The sequence below is a fragment of the Odontesthes bonariensis genome, chromosome 12 (assembly GCF_027942865.1).
Source record: "Odontesthes bonariensis isolate fOdoBon6 chromosome 12, fOdoBon6.hap1, whole genome shotgun sequence".
Taxonomy (NCBI): domain Eukaryota; kingdom Metazoa; phylum Chordata; class Actinopteri; order Atheriniformes; family Atherinopsidae; genus Odontesthes; species Odontesthes bonariensis.
In genome coordinates, this window is record NC_134517.1 from 26,192,277 (window position 1) to 26,209,899 (window position 17,623).

The 17,623-nt window shown below is 40.2% G+C and overlaps 1 protein-coding gene across 2 annotated transcripts in view; it reads left to right on the forward strand.

Annotated features, from left to right (window-relative positions):
• The first annotated feature begins 247 nt into the window (after window positions 1–247).
• The window catches only part of epha3 (eph receptor A3), a 102,025-nt gene continuing 84,649 nt past the window's right edge, over window positions 248–17,623 (forward strand). The window contains exons 1-2 of one of the 2 annotated variants that reach the window (XM_075479895.1): window positions 248–597; window positions 9,153–9,217. In XM_075479895.1, coding sequence (XP_075336010.1) covers window positions 504–597; window positions 9,153–9,217 — 159 coding nt within the window. In that variant the 5' untranslated portion in view covers window positions 248–503. The remainder of the gene's footprint in view (window positions 598–9,152; window positions 9,218–17,623) is intronic. The other variant, XM_075479894.1, reaches the window with a different exon arrangement.

Consider the following 17,623-nt stretch of genomic DNA (forward strand, 5'->3'; position numbering starts at 1 on the left):
CTTCAAATCATTAGGTCCGTAATTGGGTCAAATCTTGGGGTAGTATTATGACTTATATATGCCTCTAACGATATTGGAAAGACAAAATATGGCAAATGTGGTTGAATTATTGCTACAATAAGGCATAACAAGAACATGTGCTTCAATAATGCTGTTCCAACACAAACTTCTATTATTTCCCTGCTCTTCCTTTTGCCATTTCATAATACCATTTGGGATTGGCTTGGACTGTAAATTATGGTCAGTCCCTACGTTCGCGATTCAGATAAAAAAAAATATAAAATAAAATAAATAAAAACACCCCACGTGGTACGAGTTCCAGGTTGACCTGTGATGAACTTGAGCGCCGTGTTTTGCTGTCTGTCAGACTCTGTAGGACCCAGCGGAAAACTGCTCTAACCGGAGGGAGACGGAGCAAGAGAGAGGGAGAAAGCTGAGTGGAGAGAAGACGTTCCCAGACCAGTCAGTGGCTTCATGGAGTTATGTACCTCTGATCCGCCGCCATGGATTGCAATCTGCGATCACTCCTTTTCATTTTACACCTTTTAATGTCCAGCGTTATACCTGTCTTTCCAATCATCTACCCCCATAATGAAGGTAAGCGAACTCTCAGTCTGCGGACGCTTGCGTTTAAGAGTGTGCGCTCGCTAACGTGTATAAGTGCGTGTGCGTGTGTGTTTGTATGAATGGTGCGCTATGGCACCCGCCGTGGCGTGCCGTGCGCCCGCCGCTGACTTATTGTTCAAATTACTGCGTTAACAATAACAGGACGATTCAAAGCGCGTGAAGGTGACTATGTGGCAGGAGTGACGCGACATTAGACTGCTGGCAAATATAAGTTGATATTCAACTTGAAGATGGACCCCAACAGGGCAGACATGGTAGCCTAATTTCGGACAGTGTCGCCAATAAGGGTTGATAGTTGTTTAATTCGGGATGAATTAACTAAGCGATGCCAAGAGAGCTCATCGAGCGCCCTTGGAGAGTTATTACGGAGATGTTTAGGGAACTCCGGTCTATGCTTCTATGACCGATTAGTGTCTAGTTGTCCGTTATACCCGAGAGTCCATTTGGGTAGACGCCCCAGTTACTGGGTGACTACAGCTGAACTCGATTTAAAGGCAATACATGAGGATGAGCACAGTTGCGGAGTGCGTAAAAGACGCAAACGGATATAGTTTTGGCAGGAAAAAACAAGACTTGCATTGTTGGCTTCTGCAGAGATTTTGAGCTGACCATCCTGAGAAGTTGTGTAATGACAGCTAATTTAGAAACATATTTATATCTGACCTTAAATCGAACGAGTTCAAATGCACTCTTCGTGTTTACGGTGCAAGCTTCGGTGACTTATTCGACAGTATAAGCTTTTCATTGGAGCACGGCAGACGGGTCCAGTTTCGGCAAAGCCATTTCTTCAACCCTGTCAAAGTGTACTTCAAACACGAGAAAGACACGAGAACAATGCTAAAAATATCCAATTACACAGAACGAGGTATCTTAGGTTTCTAAAGTTGTGCAATGCTACATTTCACAAGTTTAAAACGTGAGACACCTTAAAGCGCTTAATAGCGGGGACAACGAAGAGGAAAGAAGCATGGTGAAGATGCTCGAGCCGGAAACCTTCAAGTCTCCACTAAAGACGGAAAGAAAAAGGAAAATGAATAAGTGGAAGTGGTGGATTACGTGGGTATCGCTATAGATCACATCACATTGGTTTACGACATCGTTGATTAGGGTAATCCATCTAAAAATGCATAGAAAATAAAATCTACATTGTATGTATGAGCATACATACACGCACACACACACACACACCGACACAAAGGTCTCAGTTTAGGACAGCTTTGTTAACCCTCAAGGGATTCAATATATGTGAGTGAGCCTTTATTAGACATAATGTGTTATATTATTAAAAGAGGCAGACGCAAAACATATTAATTTTCCATTTTTTCTGCCGCCCATGCAAGACGGTATGACTGATGTTGCAGTTTTTGAAAGTTTATGACAGTTAGAGGCCGTCTCATAAACACAACACCAGTCTTTTTTTGAGACTTCCCAAACACAAGGTTCAACAGGACATGCAGTCAAAGGATGACGCGGTTAACTTGGTTCATTTTCATCTCTGAAGTTAAACTGGTTTCCCTCAGACGTTCATTTCTCAGGAACGGAAGTTTAATCCTGAAACTCAAAATGTTTGTGAAGTTTCATTTCAATATTGCGTTTTTAAAAAGCCGTCTGAAGTGTTCTCCTTTTCTTTTCTTTTTTTTTCTACAGCAAAAAGAAAAAAAAAACCTGTGGAGTCAGGCAAATAGCCCTGCTTAGCTGGTAATGCAGTGCAAGAGACCAATAGATTTAATTTATGGTACTTGACCTGACGGCGTGAGTCGGGAAAATGTGCTGCGTGACAAAACGGAATAAAAACTCACTGAGTCACACAGGCCTGCTCTAAATCGGTCTCTCAGTTTTCCTGTGAAACTTTGTTGAATAGCTAACGGCCATGATTAAAATATCTTATTGAAATTTAGGGCGGTTAGATAATAAAATGGACGTTAGATGGATAAACACTGAAAAACAGACAGGACTACAAAGTAGTGCAACCAATAAATAAATAACTTTGTCGAAGGGTGAAAAAAGAGTGCGTGTGCTTGAAAGCTCACGTTAGAGAGAGAAACTCACAACGTGTGTGTGGGAGTTAGAGAAAATACAGACTCTCTCTCTCTCTCACACACACACACACACACAGGGAGAAAGACACCAAATCACTCGTTTAGGAACTGGGATGGGAACAGTGTTAAGTGGCAGAATAAAGAGCAAATCTGATGATTAAACAACTTTTTCATCGCATACATTTACCAGAGAGTGTCAGTATCGAGCCACCCCGTATATAGGATATTGTACAGCAATTCATACAAAGTTCTGCACCACAAGTTCAGTGTGGATCTGCAAGAGGAGACAACAGTCTGAACTACAGAGCATAGCCTCTGTAGACATTACATGTTGAGCAGTGTGGATGCATTTGAGTCGCTCATCATGACTTTTGAATTTGGCAGCTGTCCAACAGTCAAACACAAGTAATGAATCATATCTTAATTTCAACTGTTGGCTTGTGTAGTGGAGTCTCAACGAAACAAACAACAACAACAAAAAGTGACTCTGAGTCTACAAATGAGCATTGCAGACGCAAAGAAACAGAACAACATTGTTAAAGGACTTCAAGGCATTTATTTTAAAGGTTCTCAAGTGAGACTAGGTTACTCCTTCGATAGGATTTGAGACTGTATTTATTTATTTATTTGATTTCGGAATGGAAAGTTGGTGGTGATCAAATGTAACCCAGCGCGCAGCAAATGACTGACCCTGAAAGTCTGTCAGTAGGTTTGGAAAGCGACGGTCACATGAGGAACACGGATAAATTCGTTGCAGATCTAGTTATGGGACTTATCTTTTTGGAAAATGCCCCAATGCCTCTTTTTAAACGTAAAAATAAACATTTTCACAAACTTGCATCAGCTTTAATTATATGATGGCAAAGTTATTTTATTTTCCACACTGTTAAAAGCCTTTTAAAAAATAAAAATAGATATTTAGTTCTGCAGTATTTCGTTAAGTGTTCCGCCTCGTCATCGTGACTCGACTTTCTTTTTTTTTTTCTTCCTTTTTTTCCACACTTCATTACTTTGCGGCTTCATTATATCGTGAGGATCTGTTCCATTGTGTGGACAAACAAGAACAGAGCGACATCATTTGGTTGGTCGGATCCATTTATACTTTGGCATGAGAAATCTGTACGTTTGGGCATTCTTAATGGCGGAAAAATATATTGAGTTGTGAGCTGGTGCAGCTTGTCCTATCAGGTGGTGCAAACGTCGGCCCGCTGCGGGACGTCAGGAGGCCTCGGGTATTTTTAGCCGGTCGGCCCAGAGAGCGCGGTGAATCGGTCCCGCTGGGACAGATGAGCGTCTGTGAGCTATGGTACCTTTCAGAGGTGCTGGAAATATGCGCGCACACAAACTATTCCTAGTTTCTGTACAAGCAGGCAACTACACGTCTTCATTTATATGGGCGTGCTGACCGAAATCTCAGCTGAATGATGAAGACTGGCATCCCCAATGTAACAACGAGAGTCCAAGGCGTCAGAAAAAAAGGTTAAAGGACATTTATGCATATATTGCAAGGATATGTGTGATAAGCAGGGCAGGAGTATGCTTTTATTGGCGATTAAGCCACTGTGTGTGAAGCCAATGCTTTTAAGGCTTTAAGTGTAAGAGAATGAAAAAGAAAGAAAGAAAGAAAGAAAGAAAGAAAGAAAGAAAGAAAGAAAGAAAGAAAGAAAGAAAGAAAGAAAGAAAACGGGGGCAGAGGAGCTGGGCAAGCAGCAGCAACATCAGACAGAGCGACTCTGCTCTTGAATAATTCATAATGGGAGGTGAACACTTCACCCTTTAACACAGACACAAGTCGCCTTGCTCTGCCTGCACTGCGGCCTGCCAACCCTCACATGCACAGTACCACGCTGCCAAGACAAAGACCCATCCACCTGCTTCGATTGGAGATTCGGTTCTATTGTATTCTATATTTTCAGTGTCTGATCAAGTCCCGTGTTGGCTCTAGAACTGCATTTGTCTGCTTCCACTCACACAACATCTTGATTGTGTCTGGGGCTGAGTTTCCGTGTTCATCAGCTGCGAGTCTGTTGGTGGAAGCAAGGGACTATCAAATTAAAATGTGTCCTGGAGAATCTTCAAGGCCGTAAATTATAACAGAGACATCAAAATAAGTGCCCTCCGTGCATGTCTGTGCTCCAGTATTCAGCTTACACTTCACCAAAGTGATACTAGATATATGATTATACAGCATGTATAATCATCATATATCTAGTGTCACTGACGACTTCCATTCGTCAGGTGTCAGTTTACGTGTGTGGGTTTTAAATGGTGGTCTCGGTTTGCTTTATATATTGATTCACCTGTTTCTACCTCTGGCGTTTTGCTCCCTCTCAGACAGGCTGCCTGAGTTTGCTATTAATACTCCCGTTTAGAGGCACTCCCTGATGGGGCAGGGGCTATATGCTTGGCTGACGCTAGCTTGCTAACTGACTGTGTGTGTGTGTGTGAGAGAGAGAGAGAGAGAGAGAGAGAGAGTGAAGACTGTCAGCAAATGTTTGTATGCCTTTTTGTGCTTGCTTGAGTGCGCACGCGCAGAAATAAGCACATGTTTTGATGAGTATGTGAAAGAGTTTATGCATACAGTAGATGTGGAATTGTACCAATACATGTGTAGAACAGTTGCCGTTAACATTTGAGCATGTCATATGTGAGCATCACTATTGTCCTTATCCAGTGTCTCTGTATTCAGTGTGTTTACTTTCATCGCTTCTTGCTTGAAGATGCATCCTCTGATGGGATTTTGTGTTTATGCGTGTGATTCTGTGGGCATGTGTGAGCGCAGTTTCCCAGCCAAGTGCAGCTGGAGGGGCCTCTTCCCTCCTGCGATATGAGAGCTGTCTAATTTTCTGCTCTCAAATTCCTTCACTCGGCTCAATTTGAGTGGTGGGCTCGGCTCGTTGAGAAATGCAAATTGGAAGCAATGGGCCTGGATGCTGAGCTGCTATTATCTGACATGAACAGATAGCTTCATTAGATGCTAATAGTAATGTGTCTACTGCCACTCATCTGGATGGGTTTTGTAGCATGGCTACAGATCAGGTGAGCCTCTTTACAAGTTCAGAATTAGATAACAAGTCCCTCTATGTGTCTCTGCCTTATTTGGGCTCTCTTTATGCCACAGCTGATATCTATCAGTTATGCCAGAAGAAAACGATGATTATCATCTCAAACTTTACTTTCACGTGAAGCAACAATTACCTCTTAGAGTGGCTGAATCACGTCTCTCTGCAAATCTGACTCTGGTTGTGTGTTCAGGGGCAAATTTTGTTTCACTAAAATAGGTTTTTGTGCAGCAGCAGCCCTTAACAACCCACAAATATTTTCTTTTTTTTGTCTTGAGGACTGGAGCTTTGAACAGGAGAATGCAGGGAGAATGTATTCGTCATATTCTCACAGTGAATGGAGTTACAGCTGCAGGGCCTGACTGCATTGTTGCTTCACTTTGCTGTGTATGTGCGCACTCGCTTGGTTAAGGATCCATGTATGAGTGTTTATTGGGGTGCACTCTGCAGGATGAGATAAAATGAGTTGAGTCTGTTTCATTGGAACAGAGGAATTTTTCCATGATTATTTATCCTTTTCCATTCGTGCAGGTTGAATAATCCACATTTGAGTGTTTTGCTCACTGAAAAAATTAATGTAAAAAATTGAACATACGCTCAGTTAGCACTGTCACCTCAAAGGAAGAAAGCTCCTTTTGAATTTGGACTTAGGCCTTTCTGTACAGAGTTTGCATTTATTTCCTATGTCTGTTTTCTCTGGGTCCTTTGTCTTGCCCCCTAAAACATGCATGCTAAGCTAACTGGTGATTCTAATTTGATTGTAGGTATGAGTGAGAGCATGCTGGGCTGTTTGGCTTGTCTGTCTTTGTTTTGTCCCTGCTATGGACTGGTGGCCTGTCACGAGTGTGCCCAATCTCTCATCCGGTGTCAGATGGGTTAGGGTTAGGGGTGAACTTCAGCATAGGCTAAACATGATAAAAATCCGGTTTAGAAAATGAATGAATGCCTAGATGAAAATCTTATTGGCCACATTTGTATTTAATCAGTACTAGACAGCTGTCAGCTTTGTGACATATGAGCCAAGCAGCCTACCAGGGATAAGAGCAGTGACTTTTCACCATCTAAATAACCCAAACTTGTAAATTTTCATAGCGGTTTGAGTAAACTTTATATGCTGGATTTTACATTGTGTTGCAGCAGGGACATTCTCTGACTGAGAAAATGTAGTGACAAAGTAAACACTTATCTGATACAAAATTGATGTGTTTTAAAAACCCACAATACAGATTGATTCAAACCGCAGTGGAATTTTTCAGATTTGAGTTGTTTTAGATTGTGAAAAATTAGCTCGTCTGATGCCCTGGCTGGAGCAACAGTTAGCTCGGCTCACCCATCTCAAACTCTGCCTCTCTGCCACTGAAAATACGCTAACCACTATTAGCTGCAGACAAGACATTACTGAACCATAAGTACTCAACACAACCTTAAAAAAACAGATTGTTTGCTCTGTTTTCATGCAAGTTGTTTCACGTTCACCCTGCTGTAAGAACCCGTACTGTCCTAAGTTCTCTATTGGAAATAACTTTAAGAAAAAAAAAACCTTCATAGAGAAATAATCAAGGTAATGAATTCTGCCATGCATCTAATTTTGGCTGTAAAAATTTAAATACTCAAAGGACGTATAAACATCTGATTTTTGTGCAACAATGCAGAATGAGGTGGCAAACCACTTGTGACAGTTTGTCTGCTGAGGAGGGAAATCCATGAAGCATAAAGCTGCCTTCAAATTCTTCATTCCATTCCATAACCCACTCTGACAGTTGTATTCAATGGCCATTATTCACTCCACAGGCATGTATATACACTAAGAATATAAAATGCAGCTCTTTTTTTTTAAAGTTTCAAGAAGATGCTGCACATTGTGTTGGACTCAGTTTGGTCAGCATATACATCAGCATACAGTCACCTGCCTTTTGTACGATTTAATGCAATAGAAGTATTTTCTCCAGTACTTTACAGCACAAGAAGTGTGATGCACTAGCATATCTGTGACTTTAGTTAAATAAAGTTCACTACAGAAAACACTTTTTGCCCAAATCTCAGCTTGCATTTTAATGCTGCTAAGCTTCTTGTCTTATTCATCCTCTGTCATATTTCCTCTATTAGTCATGGATTTCTCTTCGCTGCAGCTTGATGTCTGTTTGAAAAAAAAAAAACCCTAGCAGCACACACACACACACACAAATACTTGTATTTACATTCATTATAAATGGATTTATATTTTGGTTTCAGTGTGGAAAATTGAATTTCTGACCACCTCTGAAACTGGTGATTGCATTTGAATTTAGATTCGAAGCAGTTTTGCTCTACCTGGTTACAATCCAATCACCATGGATGAGCATTTAGCTAGGTAGAAACGGGCTTAGATGGGTCAAAAGCAAGGGTCTTTGAAAATAAACACGTAAAGTGTTTTTTTTTTCAACATTTGCTTTACTTTCGTTTCTTTTCAGGATATCTGCCAGAAACGACTAAGAATCCTATTTTCTGAGTTAGCATAAGCTGTATGCAGCGTGTGTGCAATTGTCCCGCTATTTTAAAACGGTTTCTCACTCAACACAAAACCCACCAACACCCACTGACATTTGTTTTTTTTATCTACAGTGGAATAGGGAGTATTCATTTAGGTTGAAAGACTGAAAATATAAATTATTTATTGGCTTCAGCTCCATATTGATGGAAAGAAGACACCTGGGTGGACATGCTAATATTCACTTAGTGCTGCTGTAGGGGACGCTAGAGTGAGCACATCACCTGAAGAAGTTTTATAAGTATGTTCATGAACCAAAACATCTTACAAAGAAGCTCAAACACTGACAGGAGTACCAAACTGTGGATAAAAAGACATAAAACAATTGTGTTTCACTAGTTTGTGCATTACTCACTCTCAATCTTGCCATGTGGGGAAGTTTCCTGCAGCCTAATCAAGGACAGTAAGACATTTTCACTTAGAAAATCCCCTTACCAGATATTGCTGTCCACCATAGTGTGTGGGACAGATGAACATTATCTATTCACGTTGTAGTCATCTGCATTGCTGTTCCTATGAGCGAGTTGGAGCTCCGTGTTTTTAAATCGTAGCTCTTGAAACGACAGTTATAATCAAGACTTAGTTTTTGGTGTAAGATTAGAATATGGGCAGCAGGAAAGGTGATGGTGTGGTTAGATGCTTAGTTGGTTAAGATAAGGGATAGAGAAAGTAAATGTCAATGACTGTTCTCATAAAGTTAGCCATATGAACACAAGTATGAAGTGTATGTGTGTGTGTTGTAAATGTGTGTGTGTGTGGCAGCTGAGTAAATAGTCATGATCAGTGCTTGAGGTTAGAGACTTTTCCTATGGGATTAAATAAAGGCTAATTGGGGCTAACAAGAACGAGATACTCATATGATGTTTGTTTTTTGCTCTCTCTTTCTTCACACCACAGTTAATCTGTTAGACTCCAAAGCAAGCCAAGGGGAGTTAGGATGGATGTCCTACCCATCACATGGGGTGAGTATCTTCTGTCTTTATACTTTCACCATTGCCGCAATATGTTTATTTTTATGAGACTGATACACTAACAATGACTGGGCATGAGTTTCAGCCATGAAATCAGGATTTTGAGACTCAAGTTCTCATTTTGTCATGTTGAACTACCGAGTCGAGTGCAGATTAACCCATGTTTTTTTTCATGTTATGTTTTAATATATAGCAATTAAAGGATTTTAGGTTATAGACCAAAATCACCCACGTAAGACTATAGATAAAGTCCCATCTCTCAGAAAATCATCAGCACTCATACAACAGAATATTGCTGCTGTTGCATGTGAACTTGTGAGTGCCACTGTTCATATTCCACTTTTTAAATCATGAATGATATGCAATACCTAATTGTGTCTATCAGGCTTTTGAATTAAATAGGCAAACCATGGGCTGCACAGGGCTGTGGTGGTTAGCACTGTGGGGTCTTTCTGTGTGGAGTTTGCATGTTCTCTCCGTGAATGCGTGGGTTCTCTCCGGGTACTCCGGCTTCCTCCCACCGTCCACAAACATGCATTTTGAGTTAATTGGGGACTCTAAATTGTCCCTAGGAGTGAGTGTGAGGATGCACGGTTGTTTGTCTCATTTGTTCCTGTGTGGCCCTGTGATGAATTGGCGACCTGTCTAGGGTGTACCCTACTTCTTGCCCAATGTCCGCTGGGATTGGCTCCAGCCCCACTATGACCCTGAATTGGATTAAGCGAGTATAGAAAATGGATGGATAGGCAAACTATTTTCAATTTGAGTTTTCGAGCACATTTGAACTGATATTAACTAACCAAGACTGACACTCATTATTTATTTATTTTTTACTGCCCTTTTCCCACTTAACATACAAATCAATGCATATTTCAGTAGAAAAATGACTCTTTTGCAAGTTTAAACATAAAACTTAAAGATGACAATAGAATACAATAGAATTGATATTTATTAATCTCCAAATGAAAGTCAAATCAAGAACTGGAAATGTATGCAAAGCAAAAAAAGCTTCTTTTTTTAAAAACATATTTCTAAACATGCCTTCAATAACATTTAGAAGTGTTTTAGTTTAGTTGTTTTGCACATAGCATAAGGGGGCTCTGGAGTGAGTTTAACAAACAACGGTAACATATTAGTTCTTCTCAAACTAATTTTAGAACTCTCTTACTCTATACTATGTCACTCCTGGGCTGTAATAAACTCTAACCTTATAACAGCTCTACATATTTTGTAAGGTAGAAATAGATGTGGTTTTTCCCCCAAAATGTTTTTCTACTTGCAAGTTTCCTGATTATAAGTCAACTAGTCGCTTGCATTTTAAGCTACATAACCTTACATTTTCATATTTATACATAAAATTTTGGAGAAAATAAATGCACAAAATAGTAGAGCCAAAGCATATGATACATTTTTTTCTTTATAGTGATATCGATTGAGTATATCCATTTGTGCTCTCTTGCCTAAATACCATATGTGAGTGCCAGTCATTCATGCATTTTGAAAAACAGGAAAGTACGACATCCCTGAGGTCTCCACTCATTCTGCCATTGCATAAACCTTTTGCAAATATTTGAAATGCTTTTTGCCCCTAAATTCCACCTTAACTTCTTTCATAGACATGAGATTCGTACAGATTTTGCAAAAACACGCAGAAATGTCGCAGCAACGTTCCACATTTTGAAGGGAAAAAAAAAGAAAAAAGAAAATTTGAAAAAAAAATTGCTGCAGCCTCATCTATCAGTCTCTTTGCCACCAAAACCCTCTGGTGGGCTCTTGTTCAGTGTTTATTTGTCTAACTTGTTAGACTCCTGTGCCTCCGGGCTGGCCCACTCTTTCTCTTTCTTTCTGTCTTCTTCACAACACGTTCACACACACACACACACACGCACACACACACACACACACACGCACACACACACACACACACACACACACACACACACACACACACACACACACACACACACACACACACACACACACACACACACACGTCCCTGTTTTTCCTTTATTAAGTGTTAGAATTACTCCTTGGCAGTGGCTTAAGGTAATCCAGTCATTTGTTCCATGGAGCTGCCAAACCTCATTTCCCTCGTCCGTATACAGCGCCGGCCCCGTCAGAAGAACACACTGAGCTTCTTCATGAGGCTGAACCACAATGAAAAAAAATTACCCAAAGGAAAAACTGCAGGCATTTTAAAATGCATTTAGTCCAAAGACGATTGCAGGCTACACAACAATTGCATGACAAATTGAAGGACGAGACTGATGTGCTGACTGAAGTTATTCATGTATGAGCGACTGGGAAAATGTGCACTGATACTGGGTACTTGATCCAGCACTGGACATTGGAATGTGTGACAGAGTCTATGCAGTTTTATTAGTCATCAATGTCTGCTTTATTTCAGTTTTTTGCTTTGAACTATAGTTTTGGCAAAAGGGGTGTGGTTATCTAGTTCATAAAAATGCAGCAGGGACAGGAGCAATGTCATTCTTAAGTGAGTACAAAAGGAGCAACAGAAGGCAGTGGGAGAAGGATCAAAAAGATGAAGAGAAAGGATGAAGACAAAGAGAAGAAGAAAGCAAGAGAAGATGAGAGCAAGGAGGACAGGAAAGAGTGTCAGGGAGACATACACAGAGAGATATTGCTGATGATCAAGTCCTCAAGGTGAATCATCTGTAATTACTCACGTCATCCACTGACTGCGCTCCGATAAGCAGCGTGCCCTGGGAGACCACTGCTCACAAATGATTTCTCATAATGTGGCAGTGGCACTGAGCCCTTTCTGTCTCTTTTAAACATACACACACACACACACACACACAAACACACACACACAGACAAACACTCCTTCACATTGATGGAGAATCCTCAGCTATTGGCCTATCGAGACACAACGTGCTCCGGTCAGAACAAATTAAGAGCTTAGCCTCCCCAGGATGCTCGCTCCGGAGCTGCCGAATGGACTGATGGGTGTGCGTCTGTGTGTTTGAGTGCGTGTGATCCAGATATACTGTTATCTGTCTGGGAGGCAGGCTGATTGCTTTGCAGTGTCCAGGGGGCTTAGCCCATCACTAAAGACTGTTAAAGATTACATTCTCGCATGCTTTGAAAGCATTCTTCAGCAACAAACCAACACCCCAGACACTGGCTGTGCATGCAGAATAGAATTAATGGGTACATACAAAGTAAAGTCAGTTCTTTGTAGCGACAGGGGATAAAACATTGCTGTCTTTGCCAGGAACTTTACATACTGCTAATCTTGATTTTTGCTTCAAGTAACAACTAAACTGGAGCCTGGACTGATTTTTAAAATTCGTGAACGAGAACCAGTTTACGATAATTGTGCTCTTTCACATGTACTGTAGCTTTGAAACACTTTATTATCCAGAGGGGCAGCTTTTGAGAGGGAAAATGTCCATGTAATGATGCAAACTCGACCTGTGTGCAAACAGAGTAGGTGCTTTGCCAGAGCATTCACAGGGAGCAATTAGGCGTGCTGATCCTGTTTGCAAGGATCCTACTTGTCCTTGCTCACCTGTGTCTTACTTTCCACTCTGTAGTCAACATTTTAGATACATCCAAACACAGCTAGTGTAAGATTTTTTGGCAGCAACTGTAATTACCGAAACATCAGAAGGGTTTTCCGCAATACTCAGCATGCTGTAAAAAATACTGCAATTTCTGCAGTATACTTTCTGCATTGTATCCTGCCTCCTGTGCGCTCGACCCAGGTACCACTCCAGCTTATTTAATCATGAGAATGAATCTTACACAAGGCAGTTTCTGAACTTGTATAATTGTGAAAAAACTTGACATCTGACGAGAAAGGCCAGCGCTAACTGTACAGTATGTGAACTTCACTTTCTCTCTCCAAAATAATAGTAAATATTTTACCAACACATATTCATCCCTCACATTCCAGCTGTCAAGAGTTAAGTGACACACTGGCTGCTTCAAGAGTAAATGGCGACCGGTACACATCATTCTATAGTGCTGGGTTATGTAGTAACATGGACCCCACAGTGAGATTGAACGATTCACATTTGAGTTACACTTAAAAATGTTGTTTTTCACTTCCTTTTCTTATATTTATTTGGACTTCAGTCTTGATTTTGACTTCCTTCTCTCTTCTCACATACCTCTTAACTTAGCATTGAAAGTAGGTGAAGGTAAGCCAATGTACTGACCGAGTGTCAGTATGTGACAAGATGGGTGACGCAACAAAATGTGCTCACAACAAATTGTGCATTAGTTATGTTTGTCCACACGCCTTAAACAAAGTAGTGTCACAACTTATGGTTGAACGTCATTAAATGGCAGCATATGTGTTGGTTTTTGTAGGTGAGTGGGATGTGGTATTACTATAACACTTTTAACTTGTACGTTGAACCATTCATAGGTCAGAGCCAAATAGACAAGTTAAAGCACTGTTGAAAACATTTTGTTGAATGGTTCTCCATCCTGATCTCTTGTACAATAATCTGCAGTCTAGCAGCATCCTCCACCCCCTGCCTCTCAAAAAGTGACAAAATCAATATTATGTCACAGTGTGTTGTCATGAATCATGATGTTACAGGTGAGCAAAGTCATCATGCAGTGACATGTGGTAGTTAAATGCCATTGTGTTGTGAGAACGCGGGTGGACACTGAACGTACAGTACATGCTATCATGTAAACTATGACCTGTTTAGACATGTACCAAATAAGCTATTACACCTTCTGCTACCTGATTGGAGAGGCAAATGATGGCATGGGTTTTGTTTTTGGACTTGAACCAATGTTCAGTCAGCCTTTCTTTCTTTCCTCCCTTCTCCTGTGTCTAGTTGTTACCCCAGGGCTTTTAAAGCCTCCCATCCCATCAGCAAAATCAGCCTGACTTTCCCACAAGCACATGAAAAAGCCTGTCCATAAATGAGGATTAGCGGGTAGGAGGAGCAAAAGATGTAGTGATCAAGCATAGTAATATGTTCAAAATCATATGAAAGGCACTTGCAAGATATGTATACAATTTGTATATTAAAGTCTCAACAAATGTTAAAAAATAAACATACAGTTTAAAAATATTCTATAAAAAAGAACTTGTTCTTACCAGTGAAATATATACAGCAGAAAATATTAAAAAAACTTTTGTAGAAATAATGAATATAGCTGACAATCTGGACTTGGAAAGCTTTTAAGGGAATATTAGCTCACATAAGTTACATTTTCCATCTCATGTACTGTTTGAATATGCTTTACCTTTCTTTTAATTATAATTCCTAAATGATCACGAATGAGCTTTGCTTATTCTAAAGAAACCCAGGACTATGTTTCCATTAAAGTGAAATTACTAATGATGATGATAATCAGTGCAAATTGAATACATGTTTTACATGATTCCCTAGTTAAACTAATTAACACAGGCATATTGTCTGTAACTTTGTGAAGGAGGTGGATTCTGATGAGATTGGTGAGTTCACAATCACGTGATACTCCATCTTGCAAGGCTTCAAGCTATCCATTTGTAGCAAAATAATTAAATTACTGGTAAATGAAGGAGTAAATAAATAAATGACTAATGAATAAATAAGATGTGACTACATTTAATGATAGTGTCTCCTTTTCACTTGCTGGCTCTGTGTATAACTCTTGGTGTATCTGATTGTTTGAAGTTTGCACGTAACTTTGTTCGACATACATTTTCTTCAGTGCCCTGCTATTTATTTTTTGTGAAGCATCTGCCCTTTTCCAAACATTTTCCATGAAGAACTTCCTGGATGGTTGTGTGAATCAAACTCTCTGGCACGTCACGTTAACTGAACTAGTGACATCGTTTGTGACCTCCCAAATAAGTCCTTAGAGCCTGAACTTTGCCTTTGATGATGGATCCCAGCTGCATGGGTGACTCATGCTCTCCTCAAGCCTGAACACACTATAAGACCATCTTTCATCAGGCCATCCTCAAACTTAAAAAGAACACGTTATGTCTCCACGAACACAATCACCAAGTATTAGATCAACACATTGGAAGAGAGGTTATGAACAGAAAGACTGTAATTCTGGATTTATTTGTGAGATTTCTAATTTAACAATATAAAACATAAAATACAAAAATAACTATTGTTAAGCTCTAAAAGGAGGATGATCGATCTGTCTTCCTAAAACTCAATCAGTCTCAGTTTCATCTAAGTGCATTGTCACTCTATACTGATCTATATACTGGTGCATTGACTACCAGTGACCTGAACGTCTTTGAAGTAGGTGAACTAGTGTGCTGACTCTGTGACTCTGCCTTTTGCCATAGTTATGTCTTGAGCAGCTCAAGTTACCACACTTCATTTTACTGTCCCTTTAGCTGCCTTACCTACAGCACAGATCAGAGAAACAGGGAGCGGTATCACACCAACGCGTGCCTCAGCTGTGACCATCAAGGGTCAGGGTCAGGGGTCACAAGTAGTCCCAGTGTTGTTGTATATCAATTAGAGTGCTGGGGGGGGTTATGCTCAGTGGAGAAAACAAGGGTGCGGATCCTTACTTTAGACCTTTATTCATCCTGGTTGGCATACAGTTTTATACATTATTTGGGGCAGTTGCCTCAGTTAGTGACAAACCTCTATCTATTGCAGAAGTGATAAATACTAACACAGACAACACAAAAACAACCTGAATGCAATTCTATGATTTTGTAGAATCCTTCAACAATTCAGCGCATGCTAGTGCTCTGATCTATTGCCTGTGGTTAGCAGTTTGTTTCTAGAGTAATATGTATTGTGATACATCTGCACATAACCCCAGAGTGTCATGCTAATGCACATCTGGCCCTGGAGATAGATAATGACACTAAAACTCTCTATTTATGTTCTCCCATTCTTCTTGTCCGATGGAAAAAGAGACTAGCTTTCTTTTGGAAAAAGAAAGTAACTTTAAAAAAACTAACAAAAAGATGTGCTTCAAGGTTGGGGAGATGTAATATTTGGAGACAGTGATGGGTGGGAGGGATTATCTCTCTTATTAACTTTGGCAGAAACTTGCTCAACTTGAGTCATTCCCTTTGGATTAGGATTTAGCAGACTTAACACAAATAGAGGGACTCAGAGATTGAATGTAAACCCTCTCTGTATTTGTGTTTGGCAAAGTTCAAACTTCTCCAGAGATGATTTACTGTGAAAGCTTTCTGCCATCAGTCACATTTTATATAGGCCGATATGCTCATTCACAACAAAATGAATTGGAGATAAAAACAAAAACTGTAGTTTTGGAATACTGAATGCTGAACACGCTGCCACTTTACACTTTTGAAGCAAGAATAACAACGTGAGATCGAGAAGATGTGAGACTGCACCTGTAAAATAACAACAAAATCTGAATTGAATTTGGCAACTAATCCCATTCAAAGAAGTCACCATATGCAGCATCATGCTGCTCCTGTCACTCTCATCACATTTGACATGCTTTCTGAACTCCTGACCAACTGCAGGTACACATAGGTGACTCGCCCTCGATGTTCTACACGGGGTCAAAGCAGCAACCTTTTGCCTTGAATATCATCTTTAGGAAGAGAAAGAAGTCATGGAGAGCTAAATCTGATCAGAAAGGCTGATGATGAGCAGTAGTGCTCTTAACAGCAGCCTGCACAGCATGCTGTTTGAGTTTTTTATTGTCATAATGGCATGTTGTTTGGATCGTTTCACCAAATATATTTCCTCAGGGCACCTCAGGATGTTACAGTGTAACTCAGCTTTGACAGTATTACCCTGTAGGATGAATTGCAAGGACAACCATTTAAAAATCAATGAAAATGACCAGCATGCTCCCAACCAAATGTACCAAATGTTCCTCACTTTTGGAGGTTCAACAGAAGGCTGTTATTTGGTTTCGAGGTTGTAGCTGTAGAACCAATATTAAAGTTGATTCTAGTTTTTTGAGCAAGTTTGTGGTTCAAGATGAAAAAGCAACTATGCACCATTAACTGGTCTGAGTGGGACATCCAGGAGGTGTTTATGGCACCGGAAGTATGGAGGGGGAAGCAGCCAAATTAAAATCACACATTGATTTAACGTTTTAAAGAGGCAATTTGGTTTCTTTAAACTATGACAGAAAATAAGTTTACATTCAAGTAAGTAGCTTGTCTTATCAAACACACTCTCAACAGAGTCACTAATCAAAGTGGCGAATCTCGTCCTCCCTTTCCTTTCTGTTGTGTTAGTCTGTCAGCAAATCTTTTTGCATGTCATCACATAATTTTATTCTCATATTTAAAGTTAAGATTTTAAACTTGCGAGTGCAGAGTGGTTGAAATGTTAAGTTTAACTTAACCTCTCTATATTTAGCCCAAATAAAACTCCCCAGTCACTTCCCTGTTATTGTAAGGACTATGGGGAACTGTGACTGCTCTCTGATGAATGAGGTGATGC